Source organism: Gorilla gorilla, chromosome 5, assembly GCF_029281585.2.
Source record: "Gorilla gorilla gorilla isolate KB3781 chromosome 5, NHGRI_mGorGor1-v2.1_pri, whole genome shotgun sequence".
Taxonomy (NCBI): Eukaryota; Metazoa; Chordata; class Mammalia; order Primates; family Hominidae; genus Gorilla; species Gorilla gorilla.
The window spans coordinates 170,026,355-170,046,305 of record NC_073229.2 but is presented as its reverse complement, the minus strand read 5'-3'; the positions used below and the strand labels follow the sequence as shown (position 1 = coordinate 170,046,305).

General features: G+C 36.3%; 1 protein-coding gene and 1 long non-coding RNA gene across 3 annotated transcripts in view; one reads left to right on the top strand and one right to left on the bottom strand.

The window, feature by feature from the left end:
* LOC129534515 (uncharacterized) overlaps positions 1–18,734 on the bottom strand; it is a 31,548-nt gene extending 12,814 nt beyond the window's left edge. The window contains exons 1-3 of the long non-coding RNA XR_010134390.1: positions 17,870–18,734; positions 16,143–16,227; positions 11,859–11,913 (exon numbers count right to left, since the gene is read on the bottom strand). This is a non-coding gene — a long non-coding RNA (uncharacterized lncRNA). The remainder of the gene's footprint in view (positions 1–11,858; positions 11,914–16,142; positions 16,228–17,869) is intronic.
* SHPRH (SNF2 histone linker PHD RING helicase) overlaps positions 1–19,951 on the top strand; it is a 79,626-nt gene that overhangs the window by 56,677 nt on the left and 2,998 nt on the right. For both annotated transcript variants that reach the window (XM_031012329.3, XM_019029966.4), the window contains exons 26-29: positions 12,780–12,872; positions 13,523–13,609; positions 14,369–14,547; positions 19,652–19,732. In XM_031012329.3, the coding sequence (XP_030868189.2) occupies positions 12,780–12,872; positions 13,523–13,609; positions 14,369–14,547; positions 19,652–19,732 (440 nt within the window). The remainder of the gene's footprint in view (positions 1–12,779; positions 12,873–13,522; positions 13,610–14,368; positions 14,548–19,651; positions 19,733–19,951) is intronic.

The following is a 19,951-nucleotide window of genomic DNA, read 5'->3' as shown; positions in this document are numbered from 1 at the left end:
GAAAAACCTGAAGTCTCTGAGGGAATGACAGTTAAGCAGGTATCTAAAGGATGAATGATGAATTAGTCAGCCTGAGGAGAGAATAGATTGGCTCCCAGACAGAGAAAAAGAAAACCAGAAGAGAGCAGTGCATGGAAAAGCCTAAGACAAGGACTCAAATGGATCTGAGTGGCTGAAGTGTAGAAAGCAAGGAGAATGCAGTTGAATGAGCCTGGAGACCTAACTAGGGGACCAGATGTTGAAGGGCCACCTGAACATTTGAGAATTTTATTTTTATTTAAGGAGAAAGCCATTAAATATTATAAGCAGGGATGTATCATGATCACATTTGGATTTCAAAAAGATCTCTCTTGTGTGGAAAACAGATGATGAGGAACAGAATAGAGCAGAAGAAATTTGGAGAGAGCAGTTTAGGAGGCTACAGCAGGAGTAATGGTGGCTTTGATTTGGCTGATGGCAGTAGAAATGGAGAGAAGTGGGTATATTCTAGACATGTTTAGAATAAAGTTAGAGAATGTTGGCAGCATTAGTGATGGAAATTTCATAGATCACCCCTGGTTTCTGATGTGAATAAGCAGGTGGGTAATGGTATAGCTAATGATACAAGATATTTGGAAGAGGAATACATTTAGACGTGTCATATTTAAGGTGCCTAAGACATCCAAGTAGAGCTATCCAGAAAAGTGTTGATATGTGGAACTGGAGATACAAAATTCGGAGTCACTAATAGAAAAGTTTGCTTCAGATTGAGTCCTATGAAGTCCATAACTTTAAAAGACTGAATCAAGTTGGGAGGGCTGGAAAATGAGAAAGAGCAACTAGGGACAGGCAATCCAGGGGGGTACACTGGCAACAAAGACCACAGGGAAGCTCTGCTTCGGTGAGGAGACAGTAGTGCTGAAGGTGGATCAACTACAATGTGGACTAATTTGTCTAATGAGGTCACTGATGACTTTAGAAGGAGCTCTTTTAATACAAATGTAGAGGCAGAAAGCAGATTGGGAGGGATTGAGGGATGAGCAGGAAGTCAACAAGTAGAAAAAATGCCCAACTGTTTCATAAACTTAACTGTGAGATAGAATTGTAACCAGAACATATGAAAACAGACATCACTTTTTTGTTGTTGTTCTGTTTAAGACAAAAGATTCTTGAGCATGTTTAGTCTTCAGTGAAAAAAGGATAGACTGAAGATATAGGAGAAAGGATAATTTGTAATACAAGTTTCTTGAAAAGAAGGAGAATGTTGATGTATAGAAAGTAGAGTTTCATTGAAGTCAAATAACAGGTATAAATTGGGCTATTGAGCACAAAAGATATAAGCATAGGTGTTCTTATCTGAGAATGGGAGATCATAGTCATTCCAGAGAGGACAGGTCTGCCAGATGTGACTGTAGAAGTAGGTGACTCAAGTGAGGTGGAGAAGAAAAGATGCTAGAAGATGAAACAGTGAGACCTGAATTTTGGATGAGCTGTCCAAGCAGACAGTATGTAATATCTAGAGTTGAGGTATAGAGTAAATTAGGCACCAAAGTTCTTTAGTGAATGTAGGGTAGGGTTCAATAAATTATAGCAAAGGGTAGAGTTGGGATAACTGGGCTTCAGGGGGCTCAAAAAATGGAAGTTGTTACACAAATGAGAACTAATGCTCTGAAACCTGCATTTGTGGACCAGCACTCAAATGCAACACTCAAATCCTTCACTCAAAAGGGCTGCTGAGAGACCAGTATGCTTAGAGGATAGCCAGGTTCTAATTAAAGCAGGGAAGTGAAGAGCAGTATTTCTACAAGAGGTAGAAAATATGAAACAATTTGTTTCATAAAATACGGGTTCCAGGGGGCGCCAGTGAAAGGTCCAGGAGTGAAAGGAGAAAAATTAGAGGGTAAACAAGCAGGAAGGAAGTGCAGGACAGTATGGGAATAACAGAACAGGCAAGGATACGTGATGAGAGCATCATGACCTAAGGATCATCTAGTCCTGTTCCCTCTCTGTGAATCCCCTGAATACATTTTACAGTCAGCCCTGTGTATCTGTGGATATAGCCAACCATAGATCAAAAATACTTGGAAAAAGAAAAATTCCATGAAGTTCGAAAGAGCAGAACTTGAATTTGCAGCATGCTGAGTTTACATTGAATCCATGCAAATGAAATGATGTGTAGGGATTATATGAGGTAATCTAGAGATGATTTAAAGTATACAGGAGGATGTGTGTATGTTATATGCAAATATGACATCATTTTATATAAGGGCCTTGAGCATCCTGGGATTTTGGTATCCACAGGGGTTTTGGAAGCAGTCAGTCCCTCACAGATACTGAGGGAGGACTGTATTTTTAAAGCAAATACCAAAGAGTTATTGAACGAAGAAGTAGGTGACTTATGGTGCAGCCCTGAGGCATTTGACAGTTATTCTTTATCCTGCCTGCACTTAGGAGCTATGCTGCTTCCCAGTCCCTCTCTCCCTTTCTTCCCACTCCTATAGTTTCTCCTTTCCTTTCCATAAAGATAGTCTTTCTTAGCCCTTCCTTTTTTCTCTTCTTTCTCTTCCTCTGGCCACAGCATCTCAAGGGCCACAGATGGCCTTTGTGGCTAAGAAGAGGTGGCTCACCCTTAGGTGACAGCATGCATCACAGTACAAGGAACTGGCGTAAGAAAGAACTGCTGTGTCAGGTTTTGCGCAGAGAGGTTAAGGAAGTGATTGCTCTAGCTACCGGTAAACAGCACAGCCTCTACGAAACTGAGTCATTGAGCCCATCAAATCCAAACACCTGTTCATTTTATGGCAGCTTTCCTAGACACCCAGGATAGAGATTGGCACAGTTACATGTGCTGTGCTGTTGGAGCAGGGATATCGGTGTATAAATAGTGTTTATTGTGCTCTCACTTCTCGCTGTCTTTCATGAGTATTGATGAACACGTGAATTAACAAGCATCTTTTAAAAAAAATTAAGATTATAGAATTTACTAAAGATAATTTCCCTTTTTATCATAGATGCACATGTAATTACATTTCCTTTTCTTAAACATAAGACTATTGTACCATTGTGCGGGCAAATTTTATCCCTCCTTGACGTTGTCACATTGCTTCACGCCATGTTTAGGTTGGCTCTTCACTGCTTTTTCTGTTACCATTTGTGTTCTACATTTGCTTTGTGCTTCCTGTCTCTTCTTCTGACTTCTGTCACATTTCTGGCCTGCTGTCTGTCACTTCCTCCTTGAAGCATCAGCTTATTGTATTCTGAGACTTCACCCCTCTCTTGTGACTCTTTGAAACTTCCACATAAATGATCATATTGCCTATTTTGGATTAGTATGTAAATAAAGATGGCTTTGTGTAAATAAGTCATTATTTGCAAATTTTAGAAACTACTAGTTCCAATTATTTCTAAACCTAGTTTTTTTCTTTATATTACTGTTGATTATCAAATCGTTGATCTTTAACAAGCAATACTGACAAGTAATTTTTTATTTAATTGAAATGTTTAATTATCTGAAATATAAAATTTATTTCTGAAATGGTTATTTCACTGTATTTATGTCGATTCTCAGACATAGCAAACCATATATCGTACATAATGCTTAATCATATAGCTTTTTTGTGGATAAAAGATATTTGGAAAGCGTAAAACTATTATTTATTAGTAGTAGACATTTTTAAGTAGTATTTCTTGGAAATAAGAGATTTTACAATGTAAGGAATGCTGTTGATTGACCATAGATATAAAATGAATACTGGGATCACAAATGTCCTGTTTGGTGGATGCACTGAAGTTGAAGACCATTTCTTCCCTAGCAACAGTGTGATGGTATTCCTAAATGACCTTTGGAACCTACTGGGCATCTCACAAAGTAAACAAAATTCCCCTTGCAAGTTCTGACAACTGCCAGGCATTTTGGATGGTGAAGTAGGCCTCCTGGCAGAACATATGGCCCACATGTCTTGTTCCCTGTGTCTTACATTTGGCTAGGTTTTATACAAAGCATTTTGCCAGTGGAAACCCTGACCCTATATACTGGTCAAGAGTCTTAGATAATAAGAAATTTCTGTCCGGGAGAAAATAGATACAGCCACTACATAGATATAGTGACAGCAATACAGTACCCTTCCCACCCACCACATGGTACACAATTGCTTTTTTTGTCAAACTTTTAAGTATCTGACCATCAACTGGCCTGCTTTTTAAAATAAATATTTTTGTTCAGGCTCTATCTCCATAAACTTTGACTCATTAGACCTGGGATGTGGTCCAGAAATCTGCATTTTTAGCAAGCATATCTCTTGATAATAGAGATATCTTATACAGCCTTTTTGTAGAGAAAAAAACTGTATCTCTACATTCCAACTCACAGAGAAGCCTAGCCATACTATGTGTAGAATTCTACATGGGGAATTCTATTCTGTTTTTTTTTTATTTGAATTTTTGTTCAATTAATTTAAAGATCATTTGTGACATCTGTCTCACACTTTTAAAATATAATTAAAATAAACATCTGAGTGGAAAAAAACTGATTATGAAATTCTGAGTTTAAAATAGGAATAAAATAATTTGGTAAATATAATCCAGAAGTGATTATATTTAAATATATTTATCTAAATATTCTTATATAAGTTTCATATAACATGAACATTAACTGGTAAATTTGGAATGCAGTTGTATATTTTTTGTTAAAATATGTCATGACTAAATATAATTGCAAAAAAAATACCATTTCTATTTCTGTTCACTGGCCAAGTTAATACTTGTAATTCTGTTAGCCTCATGTTAAAGTTAGCCATAGCTTGCAATAAATTGAACACACAGTAGAGACTTCTAAGATATAAACTAAAACTTATCTTTATGAAAAAATCATTTGTTGAGTGTAAACTCCATTAAAAGGTAGAGGACTTGTTCATGAGGTAGGGATGTTGTTTTATTCACTATTTTGTATGAGGCATTTGGAACAATACCTGGCATATAATAGGCACTCAGTAAGTATTTGAATGCATGGATGGATAACAATTGAATAGTCTGTGTAAACAATTGAATAGTCTAGAGTAAAGCCAAGCTACAGTGTATCTTTCTACACCAATACTCAGATTTTTACCATTAATATTACTCCCTCTTTTTTCCCCAATAATAAGTCTTCAGTGCATGAAAAGCACTTCCTGCCTCTGAAATTACATCGGTAAAATAGGTCATCTCATTCTGGAGGGGAGAGGATTAAAATCTAGATCAGATGCTACTTGGTTGGTTTATTAGAAGAATTTTTTTCAGTCTACTGAATTTATGGCAAAGAAACAAAACTGAATTTTCTGTCATTTTAACACATTTAACAACTTGTAATTCAAAGTTTAGGTTCTCCACATTTTACAACAGGAGGCTGCAACTATAGAACACCTTATTCCAATCAGATTTAACTCTGTGATAAAAATAAGTTAGTGGCACCTGTTAGAGCAGATAAGAAGCCACATGACATTTCTGATCTTGAGTTGTGTTACTAAGTGACTTCCAGGCCAAACTTCATTAGAAATATTCTTTATTGGCCTTTGGTGCTAGTGGGTCTCTACTGTTTTTTCAGTGTGTTGACTTCCTGCCCCAAATTCTGGAGCTTTTAACTTTGTACTTTATTTTCCAGAAAGTGAAAGACTTCACTTTACTTCACTTCTTTATTTTTAAATATTTTAATTCTCCTGGCTGCTGACTTGAGCAGAAAACCAGGAGAGATAACAGCCTTGCACTGACTGGTAACACTTTGTATGTCTCCCATCCGAGTTCTCTAGTTGACCTTAGAGAGAATTAGTGCCTTAGAGAGAAGAATGACAAAGATACAGTCAGTGAGGGTAAAGGACAGAAGCTGTGTCGTTATTCCAGAACTGGACCTTGGTCATTAATGTTTCAGAAACATGAAGGAAAACCAAGCAGTAGGCACAAAGTTAGGATTAGGGTGTGTGTGTGTGCTGAAGAGACTAAGGAGAAAGGATGGGAGTAAGGAAAGGGATAGTAATGTCAGAAGAGGACAGAGGTGCTTATAGTTAAGTACAACTTTATCAACCTAATATATTAAGAGATTATCTAGCAGTTTTATGGGATTTCTGTTCCCATGTACACTCTTCCCTAATGCATAACATTCCAGCTTAACTTTGCATCTGTTTACTGCTGTAGCTAAATAATGAGTTTGCCAGAGGCTACCAGTTTACCTGTCTTGAGAATGTTCATACTGTGTTAACAGCTTGCACAGGAATAGATTGGTATCCACATTTCCTTTTGTTACTTTTTTGCTTTTTTGCAAGCAGCCTTGCCTATATGTAACCCATTCCCTTTTTCCTGTTTTAATCTTATCTTTTTTTAACAATGTGAATATTTGCTTTCTATAGCAGTAACCACATTGAATAGTCTTCTCAGAAGCTGGCAGATTTGAACCCAAGTTTATTTACATATTTAAGATAGAAGAAACATGAAAAAGAGCAGTAGAATGTATGTAGTGCTCATTAAGGCGGTATAAAACATTCATTTCAATTGCCAAACCAGCAGATAAACCATCCTTTTATGTTTTTCTCCATATTCTGTAACACGCGTTAGAGTGTTATGTATTTGGAGACAAGGGAGTGTATTTTTTCATCTTTGTATATCCAGTTCCTCGTATGGTTCTTTGTTAACTGTCAAATGAAATATTGTATATATTTATGGTAGTATACAACATGAAGTTTTAATATATGTAGATATTATGGAAGGATTGAATCAAGCTAATTAACATACCCATCACTTCACATATTTAACCAATTTTTGTGATAAGAACATTTAAAATCTGCCTTCCTAGCAGTTTTCAAGTAGAGTTGGCCCCCCACATTTGCAGATTCTGCATCAGCAGATTCAGTTAACCATGGATAAAAAAATACTCAAGAAAAACCCAGCAACAATAAAAAATCGCAATACAGCATATTTAAAAAACACAAATTTTTAAAAGACACTATAATAATTTACATAAGATTTACATTGTATTCAGTATTGTAAGTAATACAGAGATGATTTTAAAGTATACAGAAGGATGTGTGTAGGCTATATGTAAATACTATCATTTTATGTAAGGCACTTAGCATCTGCAGATCTTGATATCCAGTGGGGATCCTAGAACTCCCCATGAATACTAAGGGACAACGGTATACAATACATTATTATGTACTGTAGTCACCATGCTGTATAATAGATGTTTAGATCTGTTCCTTCTGTCTAACTAAAACTTTGCACCATTTAACCCACTCCCTTCCCCCACAAACTCCAGCCTCTGGTAACCACCATTCTGCTCTCTGCTTCTGTGAGTTAAATGTTTTTAGATATCCCATATAAGTGAGATCATGCAGTATCTGTCTTTTCTGTGCCTGGTTTATTTCAGTTAGCATGGTGTCTTTCAGGTACATAGATGTTTTCTCACCTGACAGGATTGATTTACTGTCAGGTGAAAACATATTCCATGGTGTATATATAACCTGTTTTAAAATTTATTGATCAGTGGATGGACACTTATATTGATTCCATGTCTTGGCTACCATGAATTATGCTGAAATTAACTTGAGATTGCAGATATCTCTTCCACATGCTGATTTAATTTCCCCTGGATATATACCCAGAAATAGAACTGCTGGATTGTGTGGTAGTTCTATTTTTAATATATTGAGAAACCTCTTTACTATTTTCCAAAACGGCTCTACTAATTTGTATTCCCACCAATAGTGTACAAGGGTTTCCTTTTTCTCCACCTTCTCACCAATACTTATCTCTTGTCTTTTTTATAATAGTCATTCTAACAGGAATGAGGTGGTGTATCTCAGTGTGGTTTTAATTTGTATTTCCCTGATGATTAGGGTCGTTGAGCACCTTTTCCTAGACCTGTTACCTATTTGTATGTCTTCTTTTGAGTAATATCTTTTCAGGTCCTTTGCCCATTTTTTACTCAGGTTGTTTTCTTGCTGTTGAGTTGTTTGAGTTTCTGGTATATTTTGGATAATAACTCCTTATCACATGTGTGGTTTGCAGATATTTTCTCCTTTGCTGTAGATTGTCTTTGTTGATTATTTCCTTTGCTGTACAGAAGCTTGTTAACTTTAATGCGATCCTATTTATCTTTTTGCTTTTCTTGCCTGAGTTTTTTGGGTCATATCCAAAAAGTCTTTACCAAGATCATTGTCAAGTAGTTTGTAGTTTTGGGTCTTATATTTAAGTCTTTAATCCATTTTGAGATGATTTTTGTATATGCGGTGAGTTAAGGGTCCAGTTTTATTCTTTTGCATGTGGATAACTAGTTTTTTCAGCACAGTTTATTGAAGAGACTGTTTTTTCCCCATTGTGTGATCTTCTTATCTTTGTTAAAGATTGGTTGACTGTGTATGTGTGGGTTTATTTCTGGGCTCTCTCCTGTTCCATTGGTCTGTATGTCTGTTTTTATTTCAGTAGCATACTATTTTTATTACTGTAGTTTTAAAATGTGTTTTAGAATCAGGGAGTGTGGTATCTCTAGCTTTTTGCTCAAGATTGCTTTGGTTATCCAAGGTCTTTTGTGGTTCCATATGAGTTTTAGAATTGTTTTTCCTATTTTTCTTTGTCTGTTTTATGTTGCCATAACAGAATATTTGAGACTGGGTAATTTATAAATAAAAGGAGTTATGGCCAGATGCAGTGACTCATGCCTATAATCTCAGTGCCTTGGGAGGCCAAGGCAGGAGGATCACTCGAGGCCAGGAGTTCAAGACCAGCCTGGGCAACATAATAAGACTCTGTCTTTACCAAAAAAAATTTAAAAGTAGCCAGGTGTGGTGGTGCACACCTGTAGTCCCAGCTACTCGGGAGACTGAGGTGGGAGGATCACTTGCGCCCAGGAGTTCAGGGTTGCAGTGAGCTGTAATTACACCACTGCACTCCAACTAGGGTGACAGCACAAGACCCTGTCTCAAAAAGAAAAAAGAGGATTATTTAACTCCTTTTTCTGTAGGCAGGGAAGTTCAAGGAGATGGCCCTTCTGGTGAGGGCTTCCTTGTTGCATGATAACATGGCGGAGGTCATAGGGGTAGCAGACAGGTACAAAGAGAGAGCAACAAAAAGGAGGAGGAAACTTATAACAGCCTGCCCTCATAGGAGCCAATTCATCTTGCACAAGAGAGAATTTACTCATTACCAAGAGAATGACACCAAGTCATTCATGAAGGATCCACCCCCATGACTCAGAACACCTGCCACTAGGCCCCACTTCCCAAAACCTCCACGCTGGATATCAAATTTCAGCATGAGTATTGCTGAGGACAAACTCAAATCATAGCACTATTTATGTGAAAAATGTCATCAGAATTTTAATAGGGATTGCATTGAGTCTATAGATTGTGTTATTTAATATTTATGTAACAATATTAGTTCAGTTCATGCACATATGTCTTTCCATTTGTGTTCTCTTTAATTTTTTTATTAATTTTTCATAGTTTTCAGTGTACAGGTCTCTCACCTTGATTAAATTTACTCCTAAGCATTTTTTATGACATTATAAAATATTTTTTCTTGACGTCCTTTTTGGATAATTGATTGTTAGGTATAGAAATGCTACTGATTTTTGTGTTTCTATTGTATCCTGAAACTTCACTAAATTCATTTCTTTTAACAGATTTTTGGTGGAATCTTTAGGATTTTGTATATATAAGATCATGTCATCTGCAAACAGTTTAACTTCCTCCTTTGCAATTTGAATGCCTTTTATTTCTTTTCCTTGCCTAATTGCTCTAGCTAAGACTTCCAATACTATGTTGAATAACAGTGGCAAGAGTGGGCATTTGTGTTTTGCTGATCTTAAAGGAAAAGCTTTCAGCTTTTCACCATTGAGTATGATGCTATCTGGTAGGCTTGTCATTTATGGCCTTTACTGTGTTGAGGTACATTCCTTCTATACCTAAGTTGTTGAGAGTTTATTAAAGTATGTTGAATTTTATCAGATATTTTTTCTGCATATATTGAGATGATCATTTTTTTTTCCTTTATTCTGTGGTGTATCACATTTATTGGTTTGCATACGTTAAACCATCCTTGCATGCCAGAGGTAAATCCCTGTTGATCATGGTGAGTGATCCCTTTTAATGTGTTGTGGAATTTGGCTTCCTAGTATTTTGTTGAGGATTTTTGCATGTTTTCATCAGACACACTGGCCTGTAATTTTGTTTTCTTATAGTGTTCTTGTCTGACTTTGGTATCAGAGTACTTCTGGTCTTGTAAAATGAATTAAGAATATTTTCTCTTCAGTTTTAAAAGTTCAAGAAAGATTGGTATTAGTTCTTCTTTAAATGATTGTTTAACTTTACCAGTGAAACCACTAGTTCCTATGCTTTTCTTTGATGGGAGACTTTTTATTACTGACTCAATCTTGTTACTACATACTGGTCTTTTCAGATTTTCTGTTTCTTTGTGATTCAGTCTTGGTAGATTGTATGTTTCTGGGAATTTATCCATTTCTTCTAGATTTTCTGATTTCTTGGTGTATAGTTGTTCATAAGTCTCATGATTCTCTGTATTTCTGTGGTATCAGTTTTAATGTCTCTTCTTTCATTTATAATTTTTTAAATTTTACTCTTATTTTTTCTTAGTCTACCTAAAGGGTTGTCCATTGTGTTTATGTTTTCAAATAACCAACTAAGAATTTCATTAGTCTTTTCTGTATTTTTTTTTTCTGATCTCTATTTCATTTATTTCTGCTCTGATTTTTATTATATCCTTCCTTCTGCTGACTTTCGGCTTACTTTGGTCTTCTTTTTCCAGTTCCTTGTGGTGCAGCATTAGTTGTTTATTTAGAACATTTCTCTTTTTTTATGTAGTTGTTTATTTCTATAAGCTTCATTATTAGAACTGCTTTTGCTGAATTCCCATACCTTTTGTTATGTTGTATTTCCATTTTCATTTGTCTCAAGATATTTTTAATTTTTCCTTTTAATTGCTTCATTGACCCAATGACTGTTCAAGAGCATGTTATTTAATTTCTATATTTTTGTTAATTTTCCAAAATTCCTCCTATTATGGGTTCCTAGTTTCATTCCACTGTCAGAGAAGATATTTGATGTAATTTCAGTCTTGATTTTGTTTTTGGACTTGTTTTGTATCCTAACATATTCTGCTAGGAAAGTAGGAAGTAACTAGATTGGGACAAAATGGTTCAGAACTGTAGTGGTTGGAAGGGATCATTGAGCACTACCACTGAACTGGCCAGTCTTTGATAAAAGCAAATGCTCTGTTCTTTTCCTACGTAGGGTTAGCACTACGGTACTAGAAATGTTGATTATAAAAAATTTATTCTACATTTTTTTTGAACTTTTAGTAAGAAACAAATTAATCAGTGGAAGGATTCATAGTTTTCCTGGTATTTCACTTGAAATAGTTTTAAAAGTAAGACCTTGCAAGGAACATGGATGTTTTTGTCTAAATTCTGAAATGATCACCTTTACACTAATTTCCTATTTTCTCTTTGCTCTTGTTTGAGATAATTATTAGACTGAAATAGGTTCTTTGTAGTACATTTCTAATCTTGCAAGTACACTTGAAAGTCTACATACCCAGAGAAAATAAGTGTAGAATCATGATTTTAGCATGAGGATTTTAAAACTTTTTCCATTATTCTATCTTGCTGGCTTAAAATTAGTACAGCTTTCTTTCTTGTTTTGTTTATATTTTTACCTTTGAATGTTTCTTCATGTAAAAGTGTGTTGAGAGGATTGAGGGAGAGGGTTTATGCTGCTGTGGAAATATTTTTCCTTCTTTTTGGTTAAATCTCCTCCCCCTTGTGGTATAATCTAGGTCATTATAGTGCTCATATTTAATATCTCAGAAAGATAATAAGTTCTTGAGTGTTTACTCCTTACCAGATGTTAGGCTAAATGCTTCGTATACATTTTCTCATTCAATGATCACAGCCACCTTTGGAAAGAGATATAATTATCATTCAGCCCTATTTGATAGATGAGGAAACACAGGATTAGAAACTATAACTAGTGAGTTGTAGAACTATGAGTTGAACTTAAATTTGTCTCATTCAAAATCCCATAACCTTAATTTCTCTGTCATACCATCTCCAAGAGCACTCCAGAAGGAAAACTTTCTCATTGAGGGCTACAGAAATACTTGCACTATTTTCCTCATTTTCTTATTTCTCCATTTTAAAAATCATTTTTTCACTTTCATCCTCATCTGATAGAAATGGTTATGAAAGATGCAAAAAAGAAACACACAGTTTTAAGTGTCTAGCTTTGTATGAATCTGCCTCATTCTAAGTGAGCATCATTTGTACCTCTGTCATTGTTTTTGGTAATACCCTTGCAAGAAAACATTCTCCATTGGTTGGATCCTTCACTGTTTGCTTACATTGGGAGTTTTGATTCATTGTATTCTTAACATTTCTAATGACATAATATCTGAAGAAAGGGAGAATAAATGAAGAGTGTTTTAAAATATCATTTCTGCTAATCTAATGTAACAAAATTTTGTAGCTATAAAACCTGACTACTTAACTAAAAGATCTTATGTTCAGGGTCATAGCACTTAATGACTTTCTGGCATGCTTTTACATTCAAGTGTCTGGGTGTAAATTTAATGACTTCTACATTTCAAGGCTAAAGAAAATTTCCAGCAAACACAAAATGAAAAAGAGTAAACACATATGCACCTGATAATTTGTTTTGATGCATTTATAGTTTTGATAATAAAAAGTACTTTATATTGCTTTTCTTTTCTGTTCTTAACTAGATTTTTTAGTAGTAATGTGTATTTTTTGTGTGTGTTCAAAGGGCAGCCATTCTACAAAAGTGGAAGCTGTGGTCAGAACTCTGATGAAAATACAGCTTAGAGATCCAGGGGCCAAAGCACTCGTTTTCTCAACGGTATAATCAACATTTTCATCCTCAATATTAATTCGAACTGATTTTCCCTCTCTAATCAGTTTACAGCTGAGAACTAATTTTTGATGTTTACTCTTAGATTTTTTTTCCCAAATCCATAAGATAGAATTATTTTTAGAGAAGATAGAATTATTTTTAGAGAAATGTGGTGATGCTTCACAAGGCAATTTGTATAGCTATATTTCATGATTTTTTATTACTTTCATTTAAGGATTTTCTTAGTTTAATATTTTTAAAATTGGAATTTCTGACTTTGAAAGTCTCATTTCACAAAAATTTGGGTTAAAAAAAGAAAATCTACTGAATAAAGTGTTGAGGAAAACCCCTAGTTTTCATTTTCGAAAACTAAGTAACTATATTCCAGTATGCACTCCATTATGTATTTTTTACTGTTTATCTTAATTACATTTTCAAAACCAGCATTTGATGCAAAAAAAAAAACCAAAAAAAAACAAAATTACTGTTTCAGATAGAGCTAAATAATATGGATGGTACTACATTTGAGGGTTTTGGTTTTGGTTTTATTTGCTTAACTCCAGTATAAAAGTCATTTTGATTTATTTCCTTTTCAGATACCCTTAGATAAAGGCTACGTGTAAATATTGGTTTTCTTATTGTTTTATGTGTTCTAGTGGCAAGATGTATTAGATATTATTTCAAAAGCTCTTACTGACAACAACATGGAATTTGCACAAATCAGTCGTGTTAAGACATTTCAGGTATGTTAAGATTTTACTCCGGTTTTTGTAGTAGATACAGTTGCAAATTTAAACTGCTGTTAACTAGCTTACTTACATTTATTGTCTCATGCCATATAAGCCACATAAACAGGGTCTGAGTTCTTGATTAATTATAAAGTGAACATTTAAAAGCAGAGACTGTGGGTATTTTCAGTATATAACAAGACCATTGGTTTTTTAAAGATCTCCCAACTTGAGGTTCTTTTTTTTTTTAGTACAGGAAAAGATTGCCTATGCTATACCTTTTGAATGGACAGGGGCCTCGCACCCCAAGGATTAGTTTCTAAAGTCACTGTCAGGCAGAACTGCATGTGGTCACAGTTATCCTTACATCATGCTCAGCACAGTGACAGGTGTATGACCTCAGGCACACACAGAGACCAAATGAAAATTTAGCAGATTCATGTCTCTTATCTCACATTCACTCTAGCACATTCTTTCTTTTTCTCTTTTTCCTCTAACCTCATGTAGTTTAATTTGCATGCATTACATGCATCTGTCTTGTGATTCCTCTAGATATTACGAAGAACAAGAGAGCTTATATGATACTTTTCTTCATAATTAAAATCAAGCGACAAGTTTACATTTTCTAAAGTTGGTAATTTTGCATTTAAGTTTCTTAGCTGTTACCTTTCACAATAGTAATAGATAGCATTAGACATCTTTAAAGTGAGCTATTACATACTGCTCTTATTTTAACTGATCCAGCTAAAATTAAAATGTACCTTTCTTTTTTAGGAGAACCTTTCAGCATTTAAACGTGATCCCCAAATCAATATTTTGCTGCTGCCCCTGCACACAGGTTCTAATGGATTAACTATCATTGAAGCAACTCATGTTCTCTTGGTGGAGCCCATATTGAACCCTGCCCATGAGCTTCAGGCCATAGGGAGGGTGCACCGAATTGGACAGACAAAGTAAGGACTAAAATTAGAATCAGTCACATTTGCTTCAGTTTTCTGAGAAACCAAATCAGTATTTAAACTCTTCATTTATGTTCATCATAACCTACTTGTTTTTAATTACTTCCTTAGATACTACATTTTTTAATTATTTATTTTATAACTTATTTATTTATAACTTTTTAATTATTTAATTAAAAGGCATGAGATTTCCAACCCTCCCTTCTCTCCAAGAAGCAAACCCCCAAATTGTCCCAATTTTTTTCTTCCCTCCCACAAAAACCTTATCACTTTATCCAAAAAAAAACTTGTTAGAAATACTTAAGACAGCTACAAAGTTGAAGGCATCCATCATGCCTTTGAGGAGAATGGAGTTTTGATTGTCTAAAGTAGTCACGTGTTTAAAAGAAGACATACCTTGTACATGACTGAAAATAAATGGCTCCTTTTAAAATTCTTAACGTTAGGAAAAGACACCCCCTAGGTCAGCTCCAGGAGATCATTAGATTCAGTTTAAGGCCCAAAGCAAACCTAATAATGAATATTATTATATGGCATGTATTACCTTTATTCATATATCAGAATAGACAGTTATCTTTGATAAGGCCTGCTAAATGTATTACCTTCTGGATGTTAGAAGTCTTTGATGTTTAAAAAAGAAAAAAAACCACATCCATAAGAAGCACTTATTAAATCAGTATTTATTGAGCACCTACTGTATGTCAGGCATTATTCTAAATACTGAAGATTGAAATTGATACATAATTTATTTCCCCAAGGAGGTCACTGTGTAGTACAGGAAGCATGACTTAAAGTGTTGGGGTAGAATGTGCAAAAGTATAATAATAAAAGGACTGTGTTAACAAAAGAAGGTAATGATCACTCGGGCCCTACAGAGTCAGGAAAGACTTTATGGTGTTAAGTCTTGAAGGAATAATTATTTCAAAGTTGGCTGGAAAAGGGTATTCACACAGCCAAAGAGAGTTATATATGCAAAAAAACAATGGTGGGAAATGACATGACATTTCTAGGGACTGTAAGGAGTTTGGAATTGTTGCAGTATAAAGTATGAGAAAGAGATCATCGGCAGGAGATGAAGTCTTCTGTGTCATATTCAGAAATGTAGACTGCCCCGTAAGAAGTAGCGGGGAGAGAAAATAAAGGGCTTACTTGAAAACAGGAAAGAGACATGTTTATTAAACCTCTTAACAAATAGGGCAAAGTAACTGTAATAAATGCGGGCTTGTTCTAACATACCACCAAGTGGCATTTAAAATGCAGTCATGTCTTACTTGTTTTTTGTTGGTTTTCTTCTGTGTTTTTAAACATTGATTTTTTGTCCTACCAATGTTCTTTTAAAGCATAGGCTGGACTAGTCTCATATTTAAAACCACGAGTCCAAAAGGCCATTCAGCATTACCCAACAATCTTACTATGCCTCCCAAGTCAATATGTTTTTTTCTGCTTTCTGAGGAGTCTGTCTTAAGTCTGTCTTCTTCCTCCCCATGGCGATCTTGCCTCATACAGGGGAAACATATACAATCAGATTAGAAGTACCTCATCTTTCCATCATCAACTTGAACAGTCTGCCTGCATCAGTACTCACATACTTTTTGGTAGATTTTTATTGAGTATCTTCTGTGTGCCAGGCACTGTTTTAGGAACATGAGATGTCCTCATGGAGTGCGATTCTAGCTGTAACGGGGTTGGTAGACAGAAAGGTGGTAAACAATAAACATAAGTACAATCTGGACTATGTTAGGAGGTGGAAAAGTAGAGCAGGGTGAGGAAGTAAAAGTGCAGTGTTTGGGCAGGAAGGCATGCAAGGCCTTATTGAGAAAGTCTGAGGAAGGACTTGAAAGAAATGGGAAAATGGGAAAGTTAGTCATGCAGCTATCTTGTGAAAGAATGTTCAAGTAAACAGTGCTTTCGGTGCAAAGGCCCTAAATCAGGAGTATGGTATGTTAGAAGAATAGCAAGGAGCTACAGTTGCTAAAAGGGAGAGAAGCAGGAGTTGAAGTGAGTGGGCTCAGTGGGGAGAGGGATTACATTGGGCCCAGGAAGCCACTGTGAGGACGGTGCTTTTGCCCTGTGTGAAATCGGGAGCCATTGGAAGGCTTTGAACAGAGGCTTGGCATATCTCACTTAAGTTTTAAAAGAATCATTCTGAGCGCTGTGATAGGGTGGGAGTGAAGGGGAGCAAGGGAGAATAGAAGCAGGGAGAGTCTTGGAGGCTATTGCAGTCATCCTGGTGAGAGCTGAAGGTGACCTGACCATGGCAGTAGCAGTGCACATGGTGAGGAGTGGTCAGGTTCTGGATATATTTTGAAGATAGAACTGATAGTACTTTTGGACAGACTAGACATGGGGTGTGAGAGAGTCAAGGATAACACCATGGGTTTTGGCTTGGACAACTAGAAGGATGAAGTAACCTTCAACTGAGCTGGAGAAGTCTACAGGGTAGAGCACATTTGGTAAGGGAAGAACAGACATCCAAATGGAGATTTCTATTCTGTAACTAGATGTACAAGTCCATTAAGTCACGAGACTGAATGAGATTACCTAGGGGTGAGTTTAGATAGAGACAGAGTTTAGATAGAGGACCGTGGACTGAACTCCAGGGCACCAAAGTTCAACTGTTCTAGGAGAGGAGAAGGAAGCAGCAAAGGTAACAAATAAAGATCAAGCAGTGAGTTAGGAAGAAAACCAGAAGACAGGAGTGTCCTAGGAACCAAGTAAAAAATGTACCTCAAAGAAGAGGTTATGGTCACCTGTTTCAAGTGCTATGAAAAATGTCAAGGAAGATAAGGATTGAGAATTGATCATTAGATTTAGCAACATGGAGATCAAAACCAGGTTAAGTGGTAGAGGTGACAGCCTGACTTTAGTTTTGGAGAAAATGGGATTTTGTGTATTTCTTATTTAACAAATATTTGTATAACAAAGAGAGGTTAGGTAACTTGCCCATGGTCAGGCAACTAGTAGAAGCGGTGGCAGATTTCAGGCACAGCCATTCTGCCTTCACAGTACAAGCTTTAACCACAGTGCACTGCTGCTTCTGTGTGGCTGGTAAGGCTAGTATTTTGAGGAGTTTTGCTGCAGAGAAAAGGAAGAGAATGAGATCGAGAGAGGTTTTTGTTTTCCTTTCAAATGGGAGAATTAGTAAGAGAATGATTCATTAGAGACAACAAAAACTAGTGAAGGAGGAGAACAGGGAGAATGCTTGACAATGTCCTTGAGTAGGCATGAGGATATGGGATTGAACACTAAAGTGGAGGAAGGGGTTGGTAGTAGGCAGAAGCATGGATATGTCATCCAGTAATAAGCAGGAAAGTACCTCATATGCCTTCCCTTTTATTACAGCAGAAGTGTCCCTTTTCTTTTAAAAGCCATCCATTCATTTGTCCTGGACTCCATTCCTTCTCATTTTTCAAGGACAGGTGTACATTTCCCTTGTACAGGTTGAGCATCCCTTAACTGAAATGCTTCAAGTGTTTTGCCTGTAGGATTTTTTCAGATTTTAGAATATTTGCATATACATAGTGAGATATCTTAGGAATGAAACCCCAGTCTAAACATGAAATTTATTTATGTTTCATATACAAATTCTACTCATAGCCTGAAGGTGATTTTATATAATATTTTAAATAATTTTGTGCACAAAACGTTTTTAATGTGTTTTGACTGTGACTCATCATGTGAAGTCAGGTGTTGAATCCTCCACTTGTCACGTTGGCACTCAAAAAGTTTTGGATTTTGGGTTTTTGGTTAGGGATACTCAACCTGTCGTATATTACCCCACAAATATGTCTTAATATTATCCATCTTTAGAAAGAAAAAAACACTCTGATACATCCTACCTCTATCTCTACTTTTTTATCCCCCATTCTCTGTCAACCTGTCTGGTTGATTTTCTCCCCACCATATCACTGAAGTGAGACTTATAACATTTTTAGTGACCTACTTCTTGCCAGTGGTCTGAGGGTTCTTTGTCTACACCCCTTCGATGAATTTTTCCAGTCTTAAGGCTTTAGGTAGCTTTTACAGGTTGATGACTCTCAGGTGTATATCCCCCAGCCCAGACATGCCCATATAGCTCCTGTCCCAGGTGCATATATCCAGTTCTAGCTCTGCACACATATCTCTGGACTCACCTTGGATACCTGTCTAATAGGTATCTGATAGGTTTCACATGGACAAAACAAAACTGTGTTGCTTCTGCACTCTCACTCCCACCCTGAGCTTTCCCTATCTTATAATGTGGCACTGTCATCTGTTCCTGCCCAGATCAGAAATCTAGGACTCTTCTATATTTTTCTTTTCACATCTCACATGCCAGTCATCTTTTAAGTTTTGTCAGCTCTACCTCCAAAAGGTATTCCACATCTACTTGACTGCTATCTCCACTGACACAACCATAGTGCATCCACCCTTACTTACCCAGATGACTACAGAACTTCTTAACTAGCTTCTCTGGTGCTCTTCTTGCTGAGCAAGAAGTACATCCTCCACACGGTTGCCAAAGGGATTTCTAAAGTACAGTCAGGTATACATCAAATCATGCATACAAACCCACCAAGGGCTTCCCATTAGAACCACGATAAAATTCAAATGCTTGGTCACATCCTGGAAGGCCCTGTGTGACCTGGCCCCTGCACACCTCTCCACCCTTATTTTCACCTCTCTCCCTCGCTTACAGGATGCTTCTGCCATGCCAGCCTTCTTTTGGCCTCTCGAACATGTTAGGCTTGTTCCAGGCATATTCCCTTCCCGGGGACTGTGTATGTATGTGCTGTTTCTTCTGTTTGGATATTCTTCCTACTCCTCCTTCGCCTACTGGCCTCATTCCCATCACTCTTTTTTCAGTTTGCATGTCAGCCTCTTCTCCCGGCATTATACCTGAAACCGTCTTACTCTTTTATGTGTTTATTGTCTGTCTCATTAGAATGTCAGCTCATGGAGATTAAATAGTTCATTTTATTCGCTGCTGAACCCCTCCCAGCACCTGCCACAAGTGGGCACCAACTGACTGATGAATATAGCATATAAAATGTGAAGTCGGTTTGTACTGATTTGTTTTACTATGTTTTTAAGCTTAAAATTCTTCTGTACCTTTTAGACCTACTATTGTACACAGATTCTTAATTAAAGCAACAATAGAAGAAAGAATGCAGGCAATGCTGAAAACTGCTGAGAGGAGGTAGGTAATAATTTACCACAAGTAGAAGGGGGAAGGTTTTCCTGTTAGAAGTTTGTATCTATGGAACTTCTTCACTTAGATGACAACGAAAAATATAGCACAAATACGTTTTTAAAAGCAAAGTCTGACGTTTTGCCTTTTCACTGTTTCCCAGTCAGTGCTCCAGACTTTGTATATTTGAATTAATTTATTAATTGTAACATGTAAATATAAACTATC